This window comes from Manis javanica, chromosome 14 (assembly GCF_040802235.1).
Source record: "Manis javanica isolate MJ-LG chromosome 14, MJ_LKY, whole genome shotgun sequence".
NCBI classification, from domain to species: domain Eukaryota; kingdom Metazoa; phylum Chordata; class Mammalia; order Pholidota; family Manidae; genus Manis; species Manis javanica.
Window position 1 is genome coordinate 8,589,172 of NC_133169.1, and position 25,285 is coordinate 8,614,456.

The 25,285-nt window shown below is 47.8% G+C and overlaps 1 protein-coding gene and 1 pseudogene across 2 annotated transcripts; both read right to left on the reverse strand.

Annotated features, from left to right (window-relative positions):
• Positions 1–4,348: 4,348 nt before the first annotated feature.
• LOC108399854 (T-cell surface glycoprotein CD1c-like) lies at positions 4,349–7,456 on the reverse strand (annotated as a pseudogene).
• A 9,441-nt stretch (positions 7,457–16,897) lies between these two features.
• Positions 16,898–21,501, reverse strand: LOC108399836 (T-cell surface glycoprotein CD1a). 2 transcript variants are annotated; one of them, XM_017664852.3, is made up of 6 exons: positions 20,772–21,501; positions 20,234–20,500; positions 19,290–19,568; positions 18,792–19,070; positions 18,395–18,485; positions 16,898–18,255 (listed from the first exon to the last, which is right to left on the reverse strand). In XM_017664852.3, the coding sequence occupies exons 1-6, from the start codon at positions 20,830–20,832 to the stop codon at positions 18,156–18,158; spliced, it is 1,077 nt and encodes a 358-aa protein (XP_017520341.2). In that variant the 5' UTR covers positions 20,833–21,501; the 3' UTR covers positions 16,898–18,155. The 2 variants fall into 2 exon arrangements, with proteins under 2 accessions (XP_017520341.2, XP_036872748.1); XM_037016853.2 differs by lacking the exon at positions 20,234–20,500 and having other exon boundaries at positions 20,772–21,498.
• Positions 21,502–25,285: the final 3,784 nt, after the last annotated feature.

Sequence of the window (25,285 nt, forward strand, 5' to 3'; positions counted from 1 at the left end):
TTTATGATCCGAAGTTCACTCCCAGAATAGTATAAGAAAGCAAAGTCCTTCATTGCACAGGCAGTAAGGATGGTGTAGTGGCAATGGTGGCTCAGGTGCCCATGAGAATGTGAGAAGCCTCCAGTCCACACCACTGATGTGTGGCACCAGGCAGGCGCTACTGGAATGGGACTTTTCCAGCACTAAGATGTAATGAAGTGTTGAGATGACAGAAGTTCCTTATGGGCTGGGATCCCTTATGACAAACCCCCTGAGAGCTGCTACAATCAGGCAGAGCTACGAGGGGTGCTGTTTTTAAACAGCTGTTCTGAAACACAGGGAGGGACATGTTTTGCCTCCTTTTTGAACAGAATAGGTGATGCGTCAAACCAAAGTTCACCCACTTTTTCTTTTTTAGATTCCCTATGTTTGGATCCACAGCCTCTTCAGCTGTCCCCCAGAGGTACACCCTGGTACACGCGTTTTTCTCACCAGCCATAAAGCTCAGTTCTCGAGACCTATAAGACAGAAGGAAAACCTCATCCATTTGGGGGTTTTTGTATGTGTTTTGTATGTGTTTTGTGTGTGTGTGTGTGTGTGTGTGTGTGTGTGTGCGCGCACACATTTATGTGTGCACTAACAGCTTTAGCTAAGCCTCGGGTATCCTGAAGCCAAACTAAAACCTGGAAAGGACGTGCTTAGGGCTCAGGGCTGTGTGGGGTTTCATGGTGTGCCTCGTTGCACAGAAATCTTCTTAAGGTTGGCAGGTGACCAAGGGTCAACCCAAACCGCAACTTACCCTATCAGGGTAGGCCTTGGGTTAGCGGCAAGCTCTCTAACAGCCTCTAAGTGCTCCACTATAAGTGTTCTGCCCATGTCTACCGATTTTTTGGATTAAGTTTCCAAGTTGTCCCTTAGTGACAGCCCGTTTACCTCATGTGCACATTTACCCACAAGAAAGTTTGTCTAGACAGATGCGGCTCTGGCGAGAGCCGTGAACTCCCAGTCTAAGGCCGACTGGAGCAGCAGCTGATAGGGCCTAGGCCTGCCTTCTTTCCCTCTGGTGATTTTTATGACAAACAACAAAAAAGACACAGACAAAGAAAAACAAAGACCATCTCTGGGAAGAAATGCATCACCAGGACAAAAGCACTCAACCAAATTTACACAGAGTCTCTAGGCCCAAGGAATTACTTCGACAAATATTTCCTTCTGCTAATCCAAATTGAGAGAAGAAAAAAAAAAAAGAAGGACCTCTCCCTACTCCTCTCCACCAGATTCTGCAGAGATTCCTGGAAGCTGACAGGGTCAGAAATCTTACCTTCTGCCTGCTGGCCATCAGATGGCCCGGGATCCCAAAGCTATAACAATTTCAGAGCAAATATCCAGTGGAAGTTAATCTGCCTAAGACAACTGTTGGGGAGGAGGAATTTTCCTCTACCCTTCCAGGTTCTTCTAGCTGGTCTAAGCATCAAACTGACATAAGACAGGTTAACAGGAGAAAAATGCAAAGCCTACTCAGGTGCCCACTGGAAGCCCACTTATGAAACTGAGACCTGAAGAAATGACCCAGGCCAACAGTTTTTATACATTTGAGACAAAGAGCAAAAAATCTGTGAGGAATGGATAGGACAAAGGAAACATGTCTGGAACTTGAATTAGTACAGAACTCCAACCAGCCTCTGGACTGGAGTAGTAAGTTATTAAGTAACAAAGGTTGTTTATAAAGTCTGGGCTCTGACTCACCCTGTGATGGTAAGATGGTTACTGACCTCCTGGCACAGGTGTTAAAGAAATGGATCCGTGGTCTCACTGGGAGAAGGAATTCAGAAATGTTGCAAAAAAAGCAGTTGAGCACTAAGTGTATTTAGAGAATAAGGTTTGGACAATGACAAGGGCACATGCCCAGAAGTGGGGCTCGGGCAGACCCAGAGTGGGTCATGCCAAGGGAACAACAGGGAGTCTCTTTATATGAATGGAATGAATATTCGTAAAGTGGGGTTAGGTTTTAAAGAGAGCAGGTGGAGTCTTTTTGGGGTTCAGGCTTGCTCCACACTCACTTGGGACAGAGGGATTTTTGGCTATATTTGGCCCCCATCAGAACTGTCAAGGGGTGGTTTGTTACTATGCTAATGATGGGGGAGTGGTTTTTGCTATGTTGATGAATTTGGGGGTGAGGTTTGAGTCAGTCTCTCCTAGATGTTGGAACCAGCTGGTGTGGGCGAGTGTGCTATCTATATTCCTACCCCTCGTCCCCGGGGGTACAGCTTGTATACAACGTGTAAAATGCAAGCAAGCATCCTGCTGAAGTTCCCCTCCCTCTTCCTGTTTATGTCTAACCATTGACCTACTCTAACACAGGGAGGGCACCTTTCACCTGGGAGAATTATTTCCTGCTTCCAGGAGGGCAGAGGAGGTTCAGAGTATTCTTGCTCTGGCTGTTGCTTAAGTAACTTTTAACCCAAAATAATCATCATGCCAAAGTGCCACATTTTGGGGTGGCCAGCCCTTGGCACCTATAATACATACAATGGTATATTATTCAGTCTGTGAAAAGGAAGGAAATCCTGCAATTTGCGGCAGCACAGATGAACGTAGAAGACATGATGTGAAGTGACATAAGCCAGTCAGAACAGAACAAATAATGCATGAATCCTCTTAGGTGAAGTCGCTAAAATAGTCAAACCCATAGAAGCAGAGAATAGAATAGTGGTTGCCAGGTGCTAGAGAAGGGGGAAATGGGGAATTATTTTTAATGGGTATAAAGCTTCTGTTATGCAAGATGGGTAAGTCCTAGAGGTCTGCTTTACATAGAGCATATAGCTAACTGTGTGGTACTTTGCACTTTAAAATACACTAAAAGGATAGATCTCATGTTAAGTGTTCTTACCAAACACACACACACACACAAAGGAACACAGGGAAATTTTTGGAGGTGCTGGCTGTGCTTAGTACCTTGGTGGTGGTGATGATATCATGGATATACTCATATGTCCCAACTCATAAGTATATATGCATTAACTGTGTGTGATTTTTTTGTCTATCAATTTTACCTCAATAAAGCTAAATAGAAATGATGACATGTTTGTCCATGAAGCAATGTGAATAAATTTCAAAAGTTTGAAACCATACAAAATATTCTTTTCTGAAAAGTGGAATCAAGCTAAAAATCCAGGATTTAAAGAGAACCAGAAACTCTTCCATGTCTGAAAAGTCAGAAGAACAAATTCTAAATAACTAATGTGTCAAAATGGTCATTAGAAAACATATCGAACCAATAAAGCCAATGCAGTGTTTCAAACTCTCTGATATGCTGCTAAAGCAGTGCCTAAAGGAGATTTTTAGCCTTAAAATCACATATAAGAAAACAAATCAAAGGACCCTCAAAGAGTGGATGAATAAAAGAGAAAAATATGTGGTATATTCATACATGAAATTGTTCTGCACCATGAAGAGGAATAGACTACGGAGACATTGATAAGCAACATGATGAATTATAGCCATATGCTCAGTGGAAAGAAAACAAACACCCAATTCAAAAAGATACACAGTTTATTCCATTTTAACAAAATTATAGACAAGACAAATCTAAGCCTAACTAGCCTAAAGCATACCAGTAGTTGTAGGGGTGCCCTGCTGGAGGTAGATTTAACTACAAATGGGTAGGAAGGGCCTTGGGGTAATGCAAGTGGTCTCTATACTGATTGGGGTCATGCTTAGTTGGGTGCACACATTTGTCAAAATTAATGGAACTGTACACTTTAAAAAGTTGCATTTTATTGTATGGAAATTATACATCCATAAAGCTGATTCAAATTTTGTAAAAAGAACAAAAAACTATAACCAGTAAGAAGGTTAGTCAGGAGAATTAAACAATGAAACCCTAGGAAGGTGAGTATAATCTCAATTGTTTTCTCCCCCACCAATGTGCAAACTGTGTGTCTCTCTCATGTTTGGTGCTTAACAAATACCACTTGAATTAGTGAATGAAGATTACAGGAACCCAAGTCTAGGCAAGGGTACCTCAGACAGCACCACCACCCTTGGGGGATTTGTCTTCCATATACATCCCTTGCCTGGATCCCACCCTAATCCTGAGGACCAGCAATCTTGTTCCATTTTGTTAGCCAGTTAGTGACTCATCTGCCCCCACGACCCTTCACCCATACCCTGCACCCTTTCTCTCTTTGTTTGGAATAAGTCGGAAAGAGTTGACTCACCGTATTTCGGAAGACGCAAAGCTGTATTCTTCTTTAAGAGTTCAGAGAGAAAACGAGGGAGCTAATAAAGGAATGTGGAATTTCTTAGCCATGTGAAAAAACATTTAAACAAGAAGGGAAACATCAGTGGTTCAAATAGGACAATGATGTCAAGAATGAACACACTGGGGAGAGACCGCCAACATGATAGGTCATCCAGCTTGCCTGCTGGTTTGATTTTCACTGAGCACCCATTCCGTGCAGGGAACGCACCTTGGCCATGATCATTGTCCAAAAGGAGCTTAAATATTGGAAGGAGAAGAAAAATCTAAGTAACTGCAGGGCAGAGTAAGGAGTAGTGCGTACTGCAGCTGGGTCCAGCTGAAGCGCTGTCTGCTGTCCAGGAAGACCTCTGGAGGATATGACATCAGAAATGGGCTGTGAAGGTTAAGTACTACTGAACAAATGGAGAGGGTACAAGGAAGGCTTTCCATACAGTTACAGAAATTAAATGTATGTGCATTAACAAGCGGTTATAAAGCAGAAACAGAAAAAGAAGTTTAATGGAGAGTAGAAACTCTGTGGGCCTAGGCTCCTGGGCTGTCGACGTCTCATCACAACGGGAGGTGTGGTGGGGAATCTCTCGGGATGCCTTGATAGAAGCCGTGAAAGAAGAGGAACGGGGAGAAACTCTAGGTAAGTTGGGGATAGTGATTGCAGACACGGGGAAGTGGTCCAGAGGCAAAAGGCAAGAGAGGTAAAAATGGAATATGAATGAGAAATTGGGAAGAGAGGAGGAAATACAAAGAATTCAGCAGCGTTTCTTAAGCCTAATGCAAGGACTTCTAGAAGCAGTAGCGGCATTATCACTGCCAGTGGGACCAATTTCATGGAAAAGCGATGACCTGTGGACATTGAAGAGACACATAGATGTCATTTGCAAACCCACTGCCAGTTCTGCCCCCTCCTCTGATTTCCTGACCTTCAGGTGTGCATTGGGTGTGCGTCCCATCAGTCATCCCGCTGAGGCACTCTGTTCTGATGCCTGCTCGGGAAGGGTTCCTCATCTCCCCCCAGACCTCTTACGTCTGAGCATCCCTCATGGTCCGCTCCTACAGTCCTGAAATCACCTGCATTCATTCCCTCCGGACATCTCCCTCACTTAATTCTGGCATCACGAAACTCTCCTCTGCCTTACCCTTAAAGGCTCAAGATTTACCTTCTCACACTTACAGATCCATGTTACCCCAGTGGAGAACAATGTCCTGGTCTCTAGACTGCTGTGCCTTACCCGGCAAGACAGGTCAGCTGCCTCCTCAGCCTCCACGTCCAGGACCGCCCGAAGATGCCACGTCCCATCCGCACTGGGCAGGACATCTTCTTGCCAGGTGCCCGGCTGCTCCTGCTCACCCCGCATCCACATCACCCACACGGGTTTTGGGTCGAAACCAGAGACGCGGCACGCCAGCAACAGGTGGCTAGACCCAACGATGGGAACACTGGACAGCCAGGCCTCTGGTCTCACTGCAGGGGACATGAAGGTTCTCAGATGAGGACTCTAACCCACAGCTTAAGGTAAGTCACCCACATTGGTATGCATGCATTATTTTCTTCTAGGGGACTTTTGCCCAGCAAGCATTCTCCCTCCTGAACTCTTCCGTGTCCTGACTTTGAAGGGGATGGTGAGAAAGGGCAAAGCTATATAGAAAAAGGGTAGAGGAAGGGGCTGAACTAACCTTGCCTCTGGAGAACCATTTTCCCAGCATCAAGGCAAATCGAGGACAGGTGTTCCTGATAAGCCTATGCACTGTTCCCTTGATGCCTTCGCACTGACTGATTGGATCTCAAACACTCTGGGTCCTACTGTCACCCTCTGGAGATGGGTTTTGCAAACTCAGGAAATCTGATCCTTGATCAGCTACCTGGAAGAAGCTTTTTGTGGCGGCCCTAGAAAGCAGTTCACAACCAGCTGTCATCTGTAATTCAAAGGGACCTGAGATGAAGGAGGAAAGAGAAAGAGAGATTCATGAAAAAATGCAGGGAACGCTCCAAGAACCAAGGGCTTTAAAAAAAAAAAAGTGGCGCAAGAAGATTTGATATGGACATGCGAGTGAGCCAAGGAAGTATTCGATCAGGAGACAAGAGAAGGATCGGTGGGGTGGGGACGGGGTGTAAGGAATACACGCCAAAAAACGAGACTTTGGTTGGAAGACGTTGGGTGGAGGGAAGGGTAAGTGAGGCACATGATGTAGGTTGGAGCTGGGAGAGGGGCCCACGTGAGGAAGATGGAAGCACAGCTTTCCAGGGGGCATGAAATGGGTCAGAGCGGGTTGCTGCACTGCAGACATAGACTTTCGAAGAAATCGAAAGGAGGAAGAAACTGTATTTTAAGGGAGTTAAGCAAAGCAGAACAGTTGTGTGTCCCTGGGTTTTAGGCCATAGAAGGGAGGTGACTGGGGAAAGACTGAAGAAAAAAATAAAGCCCGAGAGAAAAAAGGGGTCCCAAAGAAGCAAAAGTCTAGGAAATCTTGAGGAGTCAACACCTGGAATAACTCCCAAGAACTTAACACATGAAGAATTTTATGGTGAGATGAAAAATGGCCCAGAAAGGTATGAGAATGTTCCCCAGAAACAGAAGACCTTCGAAGGATTCCCTCCACTGGGTGGGTTGAACTTACATTCTCAATGCAATTGACTGGTGCAGTCTTGAATCTCCTGAGTTAATCCAATGATGTAGACACAGAACAGCTGCCCCACATCTGTCAACACCCCCATTGCTGAAGTTGCCCTTGGACCAGGTGTGCAGGAAAATTATTGTGCCTGATCCACTCTCCCAGCCGTGAGTCTGCAACCCACCCAGCCAACCTGGGCTCTGATGGTGTGCCCAGGATTGGTTGGCAAAGGATGAGATCTGGATGACATGGAACAAGATGTGTTCCTGGGCTGCTATGGAGGTCAGGTACTTTAAAGGAAAAAGGAAACAGGCAGGAAGGAGAGATGATGGAAAGCAAACCAGTTACCAGAGATATGAAGACACTATGACCAGCTTAATGATGGCATTTTCCTGACACAGAGCATTTCAAAAAAAGTAAACTTGACCTGGAGACAGGAATGCTGAGTGTGTTAGCCTTTGGGTATGCTGAGAATCAGATCTGTCTTGGAAAAGTCCTCCACACCCTACCCAGAGCCTCCCAGGGCAGCTGATGAATGTTCGTACCGTCTGCGTTGTCACCACCCAAGAGAAGAACAGTTAACAACGCAAGCTGCAGAAACAGCATGTCGTTTACAGGTGCTCCTTTCTTTCTCTCGGGTGTCAGCAAACCTGCCTCTCAGCGTCCCTATTCTGACTTCCTTCCTCCACCAACAGGCAATCCGTCCCACCAACCAGGGACTGCAGCCCAGAAAATCTACTGCTTCCCCAAACCCCCAGCTTCCCACTCAACCCCTCAGTTCCCCTCCTTCTCTGAGCTACGATTGCTCTCTCTCCTGTCTGGGTGCCAGCCTCCCTCCTTATTGATGACCTTAATGCTGTCTACTCCCTCCTCAACCACCATGGACAAACTTGTGTGTGACACTGAAAGGTCACTTCACTTCTCTGGGACTTGCATCTCATCTCTAAAATTAAAAACAGAACTGCATGATTTCCCTGGGTTCTGCTTGTTTGAACACATCACAGTTCTTCTAATCTCTCCACCCAGTTTCGCCTCCGGCTCCAGCATGCCCCCTCCCCTGCCGTGACGGATACTCCCTTCTTCTGTTCCCCTTTCTAATACCCTGATAGTATTCTCTGTCCCACTTCACCCCTTATTCCTCTACCATTCTCATTTCTTGATTCGCAGTGGTTCATTTATGAATTGGAGAAGTTGCTTTCTTGGGTCGCTCATGATTTCCCCATGCACCTATATGAACTCTAGCCAGCTCTCCATTATCCCTAGAGATGAAATTACAACATCCCAGAGTGCATAGTACCATGAAAAAATATTTTTAAAAGCCCTCCTACTGAATTTAATTCATACATTCACTCACCAAAATCACTCAACACCTGCTTGGTACCAAGTACTTAAGTAAGTATGTGAACATACAGATATTGGCAATGGATTCGCTCCTATCCAGGAGCTTTGAACTACAGAAGAAGAATATTGAACCAAGAATCAAACTGCATTGTGATAATTGCCATTTCAGTGTCTAGAATCCCAGATACCAGTCTGTCCAGCGCAGTATGCTCTATGGAGATACACCGATTCCCTTACTGCCGGGGGCTCATAACTTCAAGTCTTGGAAGAGCAGCGTGCTTTTAACCTGAAAGTTAAGCTTCTGTGCAGTGTACGACTGTGTGGGATTATGGGAGTCAGAAAACACACCTTTTCAAGGGGATACATACAAGGGGAGACATTAAAAATCCATGTTGGAGTTAAGTTTGATGATCCGATAAAAAAAAAAAGGGTAGCATTCCTTTCGAATCTAAGTCATTCGTTTGAGAAGTAGTTAGAGACTGTCAGTGGTTCTGACTGGCTAAGGTGTGTGAAAACACGAATACAAAATCTTTTTAAGACCCAAGCCGTATGTTCATTATTATAGTATCCCTTTAATAACTTGAAGTAATTCACTAAATGCAGGAACCAGTCACTTAAAATATCATTTGTAACGTTACATCTCTTCCAGATTTGTCAACATTGAGGCTGGAAATTATACTCTCTCAATAAGCTCTTCCTATTAGGGCTACAGACATGTGGCAATTTCTATTGGCTACAAACTTCTCTGAGAACTATACATGGTGTAAACCCCACCAAAATCACTCACAGGCTGAGAACTCATCTTTGCCCAAGTCTTCTTATTTTTGTGATGTTAGGGAACTACATGTGATACAGTGCTAACTACTTTGCACCTTTTTTCCTCTGTGGGCCTAAAGGGAAATCAATCCATCCACCTACTCCCTTGTAATTGGGTTAGGGCCGTGTGACTGGCTTCTGGGCTATGGAAAGTGTGAGCCACCTCCAGTCATGGCCGTGTAAAATACCGCATCTGATCATCTTGACCTGTGCTGCCAACATGGAGATCCCTTGTTCCAGACAGCAGAGCCAGAGGCAGAGAAGGGCTGCCTGAACGACACGGGTTGCCTGCAGGGGAAATAAACTTCCCTGTGTTGAGCCTCCAAGATTTTCAAGTTTACGTATAATTGCAACCCAGCCTAGCTAGACCGGTTAGTAACAGAGAACCCAGTAACCAGCACCCTTTCCCCCCAACTCCTAAATTTAGAACCAAATGAGATAAAGATATGCAGCAGAAGGTATATGGGTCAAATTGCCAATTTTACTTCTGATAAAGCTTCTAGAGAAGTTCCCTGAAGTATGTAGTTCAAGTACTCTTGCAGGTATTGAACCCCAAATGATGTGGCCTTACTGTTATAAACTGATGATTTGTGTCCCCCCAAAATTCATATATTGAAGCCCTAGCCCCAGAATGGTGGTATTTGAAGACGGAGCCCCCAAGGGTGTAGCTGAGGTTAAATGAGGTCCCAAAGCAGGACCCTGGATGAAGAGACTCCGAGAGTGAGCTCACCCTTTCTCTCTGTCTCTTTCCCCATCCACATGCACCACAGGGAGGGCATATTAGAATATATCAAGAAAGCAGCTGTCTGCACGCTAGGAACAGAGCCTGCAGCAGAAACCAAACTGTCTTGGACCTCCAGTCTCAAAAACCATGAGAGAGTAAGTGTCTTTGCTTTAAGCCACACAGGCTGTGGTGTATGAATTGGCAGCCCGGGCCAGCTAACATATTCACCAAGCCCAGGCAGTGCCGGAAAACCTCGTAGCCTCCCCAACTTAAGGGCCTGTTCCTGCGAGTCAGGCCATGGAGGAGGCCAGAACTGACATTTCTGAGAGCAACGAGGCCCCAGAGGTAAAGGGTGGGAAGAAGGTGCTGAGATATATTTTACACCCAGTTTCTCTCCTGGTCTCACCAGGAAGATAGCTCACTCTATTTTCATGGGAAAGAATGAAAAGTGGGGAAAGAAACACACAGAAAATGACCCTTCAGGGGTGCTAGACGAGAATCTAACAGCTCCATCCCGTGACTTGACAATACCCCTCCAATTATCCAAACTGAAATCTGGAAACCTGCCTTCTTTGGAAACCTAACTCCCCTTTCGTCCCCGCAGACCCTCCATAATTCGCAAAAGGTGCCTCTTCCTTTCTAACCCCACTGACATTTGCTTCTGTTTTTATTGTGGGTGACCTACATTGCTGCCACAAGCCCACAGCTGTTCACCCCAAACCAAACCCTGCTTCAGAGGGTGTGCATAAAATGTCAACCCCATCACGTCAAGCAAAAATATCTCAATCACTTCATGAAAATACTCCAAATTACTAAGCATGTCAACTTTATACACAAAGGCTGATACAGCTCAGTCCAAAACAAAAGGGTGGGGGATGCTGGGGGTGTGGGTTCTGTGAGAAAGGACCTCGACAAACTGTTTGTAGGAGTGAGCACTTCACATACGTAGATCTGAGAGCCTGAAAGGTGCATATAATGCAACCGGGAGGAAGGGGATGGTTATACGGCGCCTCTGGACACTATCCCAAAAAGCATCCTCTGAGGTGGGCGGGACCTCCTAGGATTCGACTCCAGTCTGAGCCACCCTGGGGATCCTGGTGCTCTTCCCAGTCTCCAGCCTTGCCCCAGACCCCCTCTTCCGGCCTCACAGGAGCTCAGGTCTCAGGAGCCCTCAAGATCACCTTGCCTGGGCCCTTACCTGGCACTCCCTGAAGTTCACCTCAGCAGGTGACCTTCCCCCCTGGAGACAGAACCCATCTCCGAACCTGATGTCACGCCCCCACCCACACAGTCTCCCACTCAGTCATGCCCTCTGTGCCAGCCAACACCTCACCAGCCCTCTTCCCACTTCCCTATTGAGTAACCCCACTGCCTCCCACAACCACATGCCTTTTACGAGGCCTTTCAGTTCCCCATCAGCCTCCCTCCTCCACGCTGTGTCCTCCTTCTCCTCCGATCTACGGCAGTGCCCAGGACCCCAGCCTGAGGGCCAGCACGCTCTTCTCTGGACCCCCTACTAGAAGGCATTGAGTGCCACTCTAGGTCAGCTTCACCCCCTGCAAAATGCCTGGGTGGAAAGAACTTGATATTCTCTCTTCTGCCTCAAGTTCAACATTCTTTGACTTGGTCTGTGTTCAAGTTCACTTCCATTCACATAGTCTTTTCTTTCTCTGCTTCCTGGGTCTCATTTCTTGCTTTTGTGCGGCTCCATATTGTTCCTTCCTACCCTTCAGTTGAGTTCCCAGGGTCTCAGCTCCATCTTGTCACCACTGCTACCTAATCTCCCTACGCATCACCTGGGCTACATTTTTGAACCTGCAGCATTGCTTTATCACTTGACCCTTAGATTTCTGGGAGCAAATATATGAGCAACAGACAAAAATACCTTTTTTACAAGATAGAAGCCAAGAAGTAAACAAAGAAAGACCACAAAACACTAAATATACTGGGTAAGCTATAGTTGTACAAATTATTTGTACATGCATACAGCGATCTCATACCCTGTGCACCAGGTGAAACCTCAGCCTGGATGGGGGAGGTTCTTGATTCTGAATGAGAAAGAATTCCCGAGCAGATTGGAAGACTGTAGGTAAGGAAGGAATTGATTAGAGTGAGAGTAGAAATGAATGGCAGTGGCCTTGAAGGCAGCTGAGAGCAGGAAAACGCAGAGGTGCAGAGGGAAAGTGTGCTAAACATTTTCTTGGGGCAGATTCCCTTGCCATCTCTTAAAGCCATCATTTAGCGTCCCATGTCCACTCGGATCTGCACTGCGTAGGGACTAACCCCTACCACCCCTGGATTTGGAGAGTTGCAGAGCACGGGATGGAGTGGGATCATGTTCTGAGAACTCCCCAAAGAAGGGAGGTGTTCAGGCAGGCTCCCGCAGCTGCCATTCCTTCCAGATCACCCAGGTGACAGGAACTTGCAGCCCCAAATCTGAGCTCTCAGCAGCTCCTTCCTACTTACCAGGGATAAAATAGAGACTTGGAAATAGAATGAAATAGCAAAAAGGCAAAACGCAGCACATAGAGCAGTGACAAAGCCTTACTTCAAGGTACTGACTTAAAGAGATAAAAAGTGCAGGTGTCCTCAGTGAGGAGGCGAGCTGAAAGGTTGGGGTTCCCTCTTTTAAGGATTTTTTGAAGGGCCAAGGGGTATAGATTTGTGAAGTGGACTCAAAATTCTTATCTCTTGTGAGAGATACTAAGTTTCTTCTATTGTCAGTCCTACAGGTAATTCTGCAAAATTACTGAACACAAGAAATTGATCAGTTCCTCTCCAGGACAACAGCTTGCCTCTGGGAACATATCAATCCAGACCACCAGTCCTGCCCCCCAAAGTGAGTTGAGTTATTTATTGTCTGTTTGCTAAAGAATATGTTAGGAATCTTTCCTCCGAACTTCCTGGCTTTTGAAATGGAATCTTAGCCTTAAGATGTAATCTTTCCTGTTCTCACTACACTGTTTGTATCTCAGCTTTTTTCATCATAGGAAGAAAAAATTAACCATGATTACTTCTCCCAGGTCCCTGCCCTATATCACTTTCATGTGTCAATATAAAAAGGATTTTTTTCAAATATTAGAACAATCAATAAATAATTCATAAAACAATTATAAATAGCTAATAGAAATACTTAAAAATGTGATGATGCAGTGATGTGTTAAATCTCTCATTTACAAAGCTGACGATAGCCATCTATCTGGTCACATGTATGGGTTTCCTTCAAAAAAAAAAAAAACACCTCTTACACGCCATTAAAAATTTAGAGCAAAATAATTAAAATTGAGTAAATTAGGAAAACAACAAATATTAACTTGCACCTGTTTACTATTCAACAAATTTTGCATTTTAAACTCTCTCATCTTTCAACTTGACAAAATTACTTTTATATCAAGTAGCCAGGAGATGGGACCCAGGTGGAGGGAGGTACAGCACCCAGCGCCTTACACACAGGGTTTAGTCATCATTCACTTACGCACATCCCTGGTCAGCCTGCTGATTCCGACAATCCAGCCACTCCTTGCAGTTGTGAACCCCTGGGAAGTTTGTATTTCAGCTTCTCTTTTTTCCAATTATAAACCTACCTCACATTTTATACTAGGGTCTCAATCCTTTCTTGAGGAGATTCTCAGCAGCAGAAACTTCTACCCTTAAACATGAGCCCGGCATGGCTAGGGCAGAACCTGTTCGTGTGGGACACAGATAGGAATGCGTGCTAGGAGAGAGAAAAGCTCTGTCTATCCTTTGCTGAGGTCCAGAAAGCCCACCAACAGGGAAAGAAGAAATAATTTTAATTTTCAGAAGTTTTATAGAGAATAACTTGATAAACAGAAAAGCTCACCAAGAAAGGCTGAAGTTTGCAGGTAATAAAATATAGACACCCAAAAAAGGAACAAGCCTGGAGGAAAGAGATGACTCCTTAAATTTTAAACACCCAGAGACACAGGTGCTTCTCACACAATTAGGAGCCACTCTCGGCGATTACGTGCACCATACCAACAGGACGAGCTAAATATGTGATGAACAAACAAACTGCCGAGAGGAACGGTGGCCTGCTGGAAAGTGTCTTGCATTTTGATTACGTAACTGGCGTTTTCCAGGACATTTCCTGCTTTGGCAAATGCTGGTGCTGGCTGGTCTTTCCCCAGTGTGAAAACCCTGAGGGTGTGTGTTCCTGTCTCCCTTTAACCAAAGAAAATAAATGCAGATGAGAGAGCCTTCCCAGGCACTCAGTCCGGGCAGAGACAACACTTTGTTTGTTGTAAGTATATGAAGAGTCCAGGAGAGGGGGTGTCCAGATGTCCCAGCTACAGAGCAAGACAGGGCAACAACGAAACAACACAAGGGCACTTAAGGAAAGAAAAAAAAAAGCTGAAAGGCAAGAAACTAATTTTAAACAACACAAGGAAAGGATGAGGGGAGGGAAGAGAAATGCTCCTAGGAAGAGTCAAACTTAGCAGAGAGTCGCCTGAGGCCCATGTAGACCAGAGAGGACGCTTCCGGTCACTAGGGAGAGAAAATCCAACTGGTTGGGAGGAAACAATAAAGGGGATTGATTGGCTGACATCAATGAAGTCCAGGATCATTCAGGTTTTGGCTGCAGTTTAATCTGGGCTCTTCTGTGGGTCTGTTGTCTCTGCCTTCATTCTTTTTAAATGTTTCATGGTGGTTTTAGGCTTTATTGAGGTATTATTGACACATGAAAATAGTATATATTTAAAGAGTACAGCTTTCTGCCCGGCGCAGGAGGGAGAAGGCAGCTGAGGCGCCATTGGCCGCGTGGCCCCCTCACCGGCTTCTTCCAGGTGCAGCAGAACCTGTGAGTTGAAGATGAAAGGGCGTCAGGATAAATATTTTCCTAAACGTTCCCATAGAGCATGGCTGTGAAAAAAAGACACGGGAAGCACAGCTGCCTGCAAGGAGCATCATGTAGCCCCAAACGGGTGTCCACATCCTCAGCTGGGGTGTTTACAAGCTCCTCATGGCCCCAATGCGACATGCAACATTTTGGAAGGAAACCTGAAGCATTGAAGCAAATGATCAAAGTTAACATTTTATTCAACATTGATCACATTTTTGTATACTTTTAATTGCAGGGCCATGAAGACTGCACTTTTTTTTAAAAAAAAGTGTACAACTTCATGTTCTGATATATGAGTACACTATGAAATAATCACAATCAAGCAAATTAACATCACCACATATAGTTACCATTTCCTTTTTTCCTTCTTTTCCTTTATGTGATGAAAACCCTTAAGGTCTACCCTCTGAGCACATTTCAAATACACAGTTTTTCTGCCTTTGTTGCATGTATGATTTCATCCTTAGACTTCCTCCTCCGATGTGGAAAAAATGGCTTCAGTTGTGTCAAGCTTTATATCTCTCTCCATAGCATCCAGGAAAAGAGAGAACATCTCTTTCCCCACAACAGACACAAGAATCAGGCTTCACCTAAATTGTACCACCTGAGAGCAGGTGCCTGGCCCTGAACCACCACTCTGAGCAAGAAGTGGTTCCTCTCGGGTGATTGGTTTAAACTATAGGCCACCTTTCCGTCCTGAGCCAATCACATCATCGAGGATGCTTTCCCCATGATGACCTGGGATTGACAAGAGCCCAGACTTCAGATCAGGATGGAGTCAATCAACCTGCTTAGCAAGGGTGACAGGGCAGATGAGAACCTAGAGAAGCAACCGACCAGGCTAAGCCAGGCAGGGTGATTGCAGTGGCCCCACTGTCTGCCTCCCCCATCCCACATTTTTTACCTCTGCCCCCTCTCCCACCTCAGTTTTATCTTCCAAAAATGTCCACATGTGCAGCTTCTGCCACCACCCTTGATCCTCTGCAAGTTCTCCTTGCCATCCCACCCCCTGCCGGGGCCCCTTCAGCAAATGAGCAGCAAGTCCCTTTCACCTAATTCAACCCAAATAAATTGCTGTTCTAAGAAACTCAGATCATAGAAAGACTAGCACAATGAAAACGGTAAACTGGTAGAATCAAATTGGCAAGGCAAAATGCTCCAGCTCAGAAGGCAGAGATGATCCATTTGGCCCCCACTTTGTACGCAGTGAGCCCCTGCTGCATAGTAAGTGCTGAAGAATTATTTGTGGAATTAATGAACGACCCCTAAAGGAACTGAAGTCTAGCCATGAATACCTCAACTCAACACTGCTCTTTGGGGTCATTAGATAACGAGTTGGTCATCATGCTTCTCAGTTTCCATAGGTGCCAATTCACCTCCCGGCTAAAATTTATCTGTAATTCCAAACCACAGTGCTTTCATGACAGCTCATAGATGTGGGCAGTTTGTCCCCCGCCCCAGGGGACCCCAGCTGAGGTGCAACGAGGAGGAGCTGCTTTGCCTTTTTGTTTCAGTTCTCATGCTGTAAATAAGTGTCTCTGTCATGGTCTATTAGTGCCCCGCTGTCTGCCTTGGCCCGCTCTTTCTTGGTAGATTCACTGTTGAAAATGGCCCTAGAGTGCTGAACTGCTGTCTAGTGCTCCTAAGCATAAGGCTGTGATGGGCCTTACAGAGGACACGTCTGCTGACATAAGCCTCCGTTCAGGCATGAGTTAGAGAGCTGGGGGCCATGCGTTCAGGGTTCATGAGTCAGCAATGCAGTAAATCCAGAAAAAGGAAGAGGAAATTCCCTGACCTGTATGTGGAGCCCCTCCAGCAAGTGTTAGAGTCACATCTATAATGCTATGATAAAGCGATGGAGAAGATGAAAAAGCACCAGACTGGTGGATTCGTGAGATAATGATGGTGTTTTGTTTGTTTGCTTATTTTTAAAAGCATAGTGGATAGCACAGCTGGGTGGCTCAAAGTCAATAGACTGTGCAATCACATTAACCAGGTAGGGAGAAGGTTAGACACTTCTTGGTTGGTGTTTTATTGTAACGAAATACTGCATATAAGTAGACTCACAGACATTGAAAAGGGACTAGTGGTTACCAAGGGGAAGGATGCAGGGGATAAAGGGGCACAATAATTCACAATCACAACGTAAGCTGGTCTTGGGGACGGCAGTACAGCATGGAGAATACAGTTAATGATTCTGTAACATGTTACTACACTGATGGGTAGTGACCCCACTAGAGGGGCTGAGGATTGAATATGGGTAACTGTGGAACCACTGTGTTGTATAATTGAAACCGACATAAGATCGTATATCAATGATACTTTAATTTAAAATAAAATATTGCATATAATAAATATGTTATTAGGAAGTGTACATACTAAATAAGGTGACTTTGGGCAGAAACACACACAAAGCAAGGCTACAGATTCATCATTGGATTAAAATGTTGTGACCAGAGGCTCACAGGAGTCTGACCCTGCACACCCACAAGGAGCAGCAGCTCATTTTTCGCTAACTCAATGCTCACCGTGACTTAAACCGCAAACAGGGAGGATGTACTGCAGGTCCTCTCCCTGCCCCCACCCTGAGGTCCCACACACACCTAATCTCTTTCCTTGATCCCCTCCTTTTCTCTTCAGGGGTGTACTGGCACCACTACCTCTCAGGTATCACCTATTTTAGCACTTCTCAAGTTTAACTCACCTGTGAGTCTCCTACTATTTTTGCTAAAATGCAAATTATGATTCAGCGAGTCCAAGGTGAAGTTCAAGATGCTCCATTTCTAACTGACAAAAAGCGATGACTTCTGCTTGTCCCTCAGCCACCCTGAATGGCAAGAAGACACACACCCTGCCCTCCCCTTTTTGTCAGAACACTTGGAACAGTCGTTGCATCTACTAAGTCTCAATAGTTCAATCATAAGAGTGGTCAGAGGCAAAACTGTGTTTTTCTTCAGGGGCTCGGAGAAGTCACTAAGGAACTGGGAAAGTGTGAAGTCTCTGGGCCAAGTGAGAAGACTTCAGGAGAAGAGCATCAGATGTCTCGACTGCTACCAATACATCAGGAAGGAAAAGAATTTTAAAAGACTATAACATCTGGCAGAAATTCAACACAGATCCTCACTGAAAACACACCACTGACAGGTAAGACACCTTGCCAAAGATACAAACACTAAAAAGACAAGGGCTTTGTTTTCAAAAAGCTTAACGATTAAAAGGGGGAAAGGGACCTACTGAGCTGCCACAAAGGGTAGGAAGCGAGGTGGGAGTGGATTCAGCAAAGGACTGGTAAAGTGGTAGGAGTTCAGAGGCTGCCTCCCCTCAGCAATCAGGGAAGGCCCTCTGGAGGAAGTGGCACAGGAAACGGCCTGATGCTCACAAGTGTTTGAACGGGTGGAGGTTGCTAGGACCTCGTTCCATGCAGAGTTACATTTTGAGTCTTAAAGTCCTAGCTCAGGTCAGAACAACAATATACTGCAGAATGGCATTTAGCTAATATTGACAACTGATCATTAAGCAGAAATCAACAACGACGACGTCGCACAAGGAGAGTTGAGAGGATGTCATCGCCGGGCTGTCTGGAGATGAGTCCTGAGCCAGGTGGCTGGGCTGCTGGAAGATGGTTCCAGTGGGAAATCGGTGTGAGGACGCCGGTCCTGGGCCCTGAGAACAGAGACGGGAGACCCTGCATGGGGCGGAGGAGAGAACTGAGGGGCGAAGGGCCGGGGGCTGGCAGGAGGAGGACTCAGGAGAGAGGCGGAAGGACAGACAGGAGTGCGGGAAGGCGGACGCACAGACTCACCAGCGCCTCCTAAGCCAAAACGCAAGGCCTCCCAGAAGCACCAGGGGTGCGACCACTGCCAGGAAGATCCAGCCCGGGGAGATGCGGTGTCCTGTGGATTCGGGGGCACACGGGTGACCTTCCACGCCCACCCCTGCTGTGGGGCATTCCCTTGGTCTTCCTTTGCCTCCTTGACTGGCTGCTCGCCAGTCCCCTTTCTTCCTGTTTCCCCTCCTCCCCCCTCAGAGCACCCCCGTATCCGCGTGCCCCTCATTCGTGACTCTTCCGTTGCTTGGATTTTGTACTTTTCTTCTGCTGGGCTCTGGAGACCCTAAAATTCCAGCGTTTTCATCCGGCTCCCCACTCTGCGTGAGGGCCTCCTCTTCCCTTTCCCAGCCGGGGCCCTGTTCTTTCTTACCCCAGTGGAGGAGGATGTCCTGGCCGCCGAGACTGCCATGTCTCACCCGGCAGGACAGGCCGGATGCCTCGGTGGCGCCCACATCCAAGGACACCTGCAGATACCACGTCCCGTCGGCATTGGGCAGAATGTCGCCTTGCTGAGCACCCTGTTGCTCCTGCGCACCCCGCAGCCACATCACCGAAATAGGCTTTGGGTAGAAACCAGCGGCATGACAAACCAGCTTCAGGCGGCCGGGACCAGCACTGGAGCCAGAGGACAGCCACGCCTCTGGCCTTACTGCAGACGACAGGAAGGATGTTCCGATGAGGGCTCTGTCGCAGGCTCAGAGGTTCAGGTCTTCACATCAGTTTACATAGATACATCTTTCCTGCCTCTAGAAATCTGTCACCCATTGTCCCCTCTCCCTCTTGGCTCCTTTTCCCACCTTTGAAGAGGGACTGGTAGGAATGGATCATTTTAAAATAGAAATTCTTAGAGGGAGGGCGCAGTACGGACCTTGTCGCTGGAGATCTGCCTTCCCTGCATCAAGGAGACCCGAGAGGAACTGTGGGCAGACGGCACTGAGGAGCTTGCGGATGCCTTCATTGGTGGAATAGTACTGGTTGAAGAGTCTGGTGACTTGCTGAGCTCTGCTTCCAGCCTCTGGAGATGGCAGCCATGAGGTTTTCTGGAAGCTCATAATGTCCGATCCTTGATAAGCAACCTTTAGGAAACTGACCAAGTTTTTCCCAGAGTGCATCTTACAGCCTCCCACCAGCTGCACCTCAAAGGGGTCTGGGGAAAGAGGGGTCATGAATTAGAGGAAAGGGGGAGTGAAAAAAGATGAAATGAGTGCAAGCAAAAGACAGCGGAGGTAGAAGGTAGACGTTTAGGGGATGGGAGGGAACAGAGCAAAGTTTGGTTTGATCAGAGGTTCAGAGAAAGAGGAATAGATGGTAGCCGGTGGTGGAGAAAGAGAGGACGGACATGAGGGAAGGACGTATCGTTCAAAGATGGCATGAATTCTGCGAGCAAGAGAACAAGGAAGGACTTAGTGTGAGACAGTGGGGATTCTAATACTCTCAGCGAACGGGACTCAATGGGTTACAATGAATGCTGTAGCCAGAGATTGCAGAGGACACCGAGGGGGCAGAAACTCACACTTTACAGAGGCCAGGGGAAGGGGTGGTCTCACAAGAGCATTAATGGAAGATGGTAAGTACCATCCTACAGTCAGTGACAGAGTTATTTGTAAGGAGTAGGAGACTGGATGCTTTTTTAAGAATCAGGGTCTGGATTATACACCTTGCCCAAAGTATGTAACTGCAGTTTTATGATGGGGAGAGAGAGGTGAGGTTCAGAAGCAGGTGGAGAGCATTTTCCAGAAGCATAAGAAACCCATAGAGAAACACATATGCCTCCCACCCATTTGCCCCCTTCCCAGAGGGAACTGAACTCACATTCAAGTTGCCATTGACTGACATAGATCTGAAATTTATGAAAAAATGTGATGTAGTTGATATGAAATAACTCTTCCAGTTCCATCCACTGCTCCATGTTGAAGTTGCCCTTGGACCAAGGCCACAGGAAAGTGATGGCACCAGACTTACTCTCCCAGCCAAGGATCTGAAGCTCACCCAACCAACCTGAGCCCAGATTTCGGACCCAGGAACGGTTATAAAAGGATGAGATCAGGATAGCTTGGAAGGAGTTCGGCTCCTGGAAGGCTGTAGCAAGAGAACAGATAGGATGAGGAGAACAAGGGCACTGGGAGGACAGGGAATGGAGAACGATGCCAGAGAGGAGCCGGGCATGTGGAGGAAAGGGAAGTTAAGCTGCCCCCGGGCTCTGTGCTTTATCCACAACCTGCAGAGAACCCAGGGGCCGGCAGTCAGGGGCACTAGAACGGAACCCGGCTGCCAGTCACCCACTGCACACTGCATACACACACTCACACACACACACAGACCCTTTTGCACCCAGCTAAAGGGTTCTTACCGTCCTCATTGTCACCACCGGCGAGGACAACCTCTACCAAAAGAAGTTGCAGAAACAGCATTTCACTTCAGATGTTATGTCTTTCAGAAAAATCAGTCTCTGATTTCTGTCCTAAACAAACCTCTCCGCGCTCTTTACTCTGACTTCCTTCTAACAACAGACAATCGCTCCCTTTCAGTTACCGTCTGCGACAAAGAAAGTCTGCTCCCTGCCTACTCACACTCTCATTTCCCCTCTCGCTCTGACTCACCTCTCCGGCTTCCAGCTTCTCTCCTTGTCACCAGCTTCCATCCTGTTCATCGTCCCCGAGCTTAATTGCTATGGAACAAGTCTTGTGTGGCCTGGAGAAGTCACCTTACCTCTCAGGCCTGTTTTCACTCATTCGTGCAATAAAAACATCAAACTAAATGGCTTCCCAGGACCCTACCTACTGTCCTCATGTCCCTGCTCTGTCACCCTGTCCTGTCTTTCTTTCCCTTTTAACTATACTTCAAACATTCTCTTCCCGTTTTCCCCAGACCCCACCTCATTCACATCTCTGATTTCTCACTGGCTGCTTTATTTCCTTTTCCAGAATCCTCTAGGATTGCCCTGTGTAGAGAATAAACCACCGTCTACTCTCCATTATTCGTCGGGAAGAACCAGTTGCCACTCCAGACACCACAGAACATTGAAACTTATACAGAAAAAATCCCCTATTTGACTGCATTGATACATATCCACTCACCAGATAGTCACATAGCACCTGCCCAGATCCAAGGATCTTGTGACCCTCGTGAATATAGTGTGGTTGACAATGCAATCACATTATTCCGGGAGCTTTTAGTCTACTAGGGAAGAAAACACATAAACCAAGAACTGTACACCTCGGTGTGATGAGTTTTATCACCATGTAGAGACTCCAGGCAACAACAAGCCTGCTTGAAAAGATACTTTCTAAAGTGGGACCCTTAACTTATGTTTTCCATTCAGAGGTTGGTTGGGCTGGTAGATCTATAATCCTATTTTACCAGATCACCAGCAGCTAACAAAGTATCTGGCAAATGGAAAGTGCTTGCTAAATATTTTTGAATGATTAATTTGGCTCAGGCATTCAATTTTTTTTAAAGTTGTGGAGGTCTTCAACATAAAATTATTTTAAGACATCAGGTAGTATTATTTGTAACCGTACTTGGTGAAATGAGACTTTTATACAGTTTTATTTAGGATAAAAGCACACACTAATAAGCATGAAGTTTACACACAGGGTCCTACTCTCAATTTCCCATTACTTAGAAGAAGGGGCTGGTGAGAATTTGTGCGATGGGAAGTTAACAGAGTATCTTGGAATCATTTTCCACTATCCGTTTCTTATAGATCCTGCTTGAATGTTCCGTGCCTGTCTTATCGTGAGCTGGTCTCTTCTAGACGTGCTGACCTTTCTCCTTCATGATGTTTATTTAGCATTTTTGAGGCTCTTAAATATTTGTGGAGGAATGGGTGATATAGGTGAGGGGGATAAAGAGGGACAAACTTCCAATTATAAAATAAACTAGTCACAGGGACGGAAGTACAACAGAGGGAATATAGCCAATAATATTGTAATTTCCTTTTTATGTTGGCAGATGGTAAACGCACTTATGATGACTATTTAGTCATCATAAATAGTCCCCAGGGGGACTTGACAGGGGGTGGCCTGGTCGGGCCCCGCGTGGTGCCCACTTTGCCCCCGAGCATGGCGACCTCTGAGGCTCTGGTGTCTGGGTCCCGAGTCCTGAGGAGGCGGCGGCAGGGCGCGGACACCGCGGGGGCGAGGCGCCCGGGATGGCGGGGCAGGAAGGACGGGGAGCCGGGCCGCGGGGCCGCCAGGGGGCCGCCGTCGGATCCCTGCCGTCCGAGGCGCCGGCGCGGTCGGGTCCCAGGCGCGTGAATGGGCGACTGCGGCCCGGAGGGCACGGGGGAGCGGGTTTCTCTCCCGTCGGGGGACGCGCTGGGAGGCCTGGTGCGAGTGGCTGAGTATCCGCAGCCACGCCTGGAGGCCCGGGCGCCTCTGTGCCAGCGGTGCCCCCCACAGGAGGGTCGGCTCCCCCGGGCTGCCTCCGACCCCCCACGTCTAGGGAAGGGGTTCCGCGGAGACCCAGTCCTCGGCCGGCCTCCGGAGGAAAGGCCCGCAGCGCCGCCTTGTGGCCCCCGCGGGGATGGCGCATCGCCGGGGCCTCCGCCGGGCCGGGTCCCAGCGCAGCCGATCCCAGCGCCCCGGGAGAGGTGGGGCCGCGTGCGCGCAGGCGCCCCGGGGGACGGTCCCCGCCTGCCCTCCAGGCTGCGTCGGGGGCTCCGCGCCGCCGCCGGCTCGCTCCCGGCAGGAGGGCCTGGGGGCCGCCTCAGCGCCCCGGACGCCGAGCCTCCCTCCTGCCCCGAGAGAGCGTCCCCGTCGGGGGGCAGCCCACGCGGCCCTGCGGGCCCCCAGCAGGGACAGACGGCCCCCTGCCCCTGTCAGGGCTCGGGTCCCCGCCCCCGCTGCCCTCGCGCCCGCCCTCGCTTACGGGGTGCGGTGGGCGGCGCGGGCAGGGGACGGCGCCTCTGGGCCGCCGCTTCTCTCTCTTCCTCCCCCTTCCTCGCCCTCCTGGGTCTGAGTCGTGGCCCCACTGCGTCCCTGCACCGTCCAACCGCCCCCCACCCCTGCATCCACTGGGCTCCTGCGCATGAAGACAACATCTGAAGGAAGAGGCGGGAGGAGGTGGCTGAGGGGATGCTGAGAACCCGGGAACTAAGAGCAGAACTGGAGGTGACAAGAGAGAGAGCAGGGGTGCAGGAGGGGAGCAGGACCGAGACAAAAAGAACTGGGAGAGAGGGGATGGCTGCCTGGGTCACTGATGGTCAGAAGCTCCCTGGACAAGGAAGCCCCAGAGGAAAATCTGGGGTCAGTGGGGAAGATCTGGATTATATGTCTGTTCATGTTGGATAGTGTGCAGCCAAGAGGGTGTCCCAGTTCTGCAGGAGAGTCCACCATGCTTTCCTGTGTCACAGCCCTCCCTGGAGATCCCTCTTGATTCACTGGTGGTCAGGCCACGAGCATGCTCATGTTCTTTCCAGCAGCTGGTATTGGGTGCCCTCCCCCCAATGCCATCACAGCTCTTGAATGTGTCCCTTCTCTGTAAGAATGTCCTCAGAGCCCAGATGGGATCTCTCGCCCCACTCAGCCTCACACACTCACCTGTGAGCCACACGTCCCTACCCACCCACCGAAACCTCGAGTTCCCTGTCAGAGACACCCACTGCCTCTTGGAACCATGTGCCCTTGGCTGAGCTTCTCCTTGCCCGCCTCCTCTGCCCAGTTTCCCCCAGCTTTCTGGCTGCTAGCAGCTCTTCACACACTGGGGCTCAGTGCTTCTGACCTCCCCCAGCAACTCTCTTGTGCTAAAAGGAGCTTCCCACCAGGAGTCCCGATGAATTCCTGAGGGGCACCTGCTGGACGCAGTGAAGTAGGGAAATCAGATCAGTTTGCGGCTCAACGTCCTTATCTGTAAAGTGGGCTGAAGGAACTGAGTATTTCTCCCATCACTTTGGCCCTGGCACTCTCGGTGTCCTGCTGCGCTCCCTTGCCTCCCAGCCCATGTTCTTCCCTTCGCACCCTGCGTCTCCCTTCTTCTGTCAATCTTCCGTGGCTTCCCAACAGGCTCCATTTAGCCTACATCTCAGCTCCCAGAGGAGATAAAATGATCAGTCCGTAATCTGTTTTCTCATCCTCCCTGTCCATCCCATCCAACCTCAGCCTCTGTTGCCAACTCACATTCAGGATTGTCACCTGGTTGGGGAGCTCACTACACACACGTATGGGCAATAAGTCATTATTGACTGTATATAAAGAGCTCCACCCAGTGCACGGTTCTCTCCCAGGACGTTTGGATTTCTGTGTGTAAATATATTGACACTGTCGTGTATTGTATTTCTGGCAGGATGGTACACTATCCAACTTGAAAAGACATATAATACAAACACCCAGAAATGCAAGGTAAAAAATTGCCTTTTAATTCTGTTTGAATGCACAGTGATATTCACACTGAAATAAGAACAACCCCCCTAGGAATAAAAGAAGGAAGAAATGGAACCCCAGAGGCAAACAAGAACGGACACTCAGGCAGAGGAGGCATTGTATGGGCCCCCTGGGGTCTGGCTCTCACGGTCACGTGGGTCCGGAGATAGGGCCCTGAGGCCAGGCAACGAGGCAGCGGGTACAGCGCAGGCTTCCACTGCAGTCAATTCTCAGGACACGAGAGACCAGAGAAAACACACCCAGTCTTCCACATCTTTTCTGAGTTTTGTTCACTTACTCTGTCGGTTGCTGAGAACAGGTGTGTTGAAATCTCCAACCCTAATTGTGATGTGTTTTTCTCCTGTTGATCGTATTGATCTTTCCACCATGAATTTTGAATTTCTGTTATTAGCTACTTGAGAACTAGGATTTTTATGCCTTGTTTACGGACTGATCATTTTATCTTGAAGAAATATTCCTCTCATTTACTGCTCCCAGATCT

What these genes read in the sequence shown, in the direction of transcription:
- LOC108399836 (XM_017664852.3), bottom strand. Translation starts at nt 20,832, where the DNA reads ATGCTGTTTCTGCAACTTCTTTTGGTAGAGGTTGTCCTCGCCGGTGGT. An exon ending in CGGTGGTGACAATGAGGACG is followed by an intron (nt 20,501 to 20,771) that starts GTAAGAACCCTT and finishes CTCTTGCTACAG; the next exon opens with CCTTCCAGGAGCCGAACTCC. An exon ending in CAGTCAATGGCAACTTGAAT is followed by an intron (nt 19,569 to 20,233) that starts GTGAGTTCAGTT and finishes CTCTTTCCCCAG; the next exon opens with ACCCCTTTGAGGTGCAGCTG.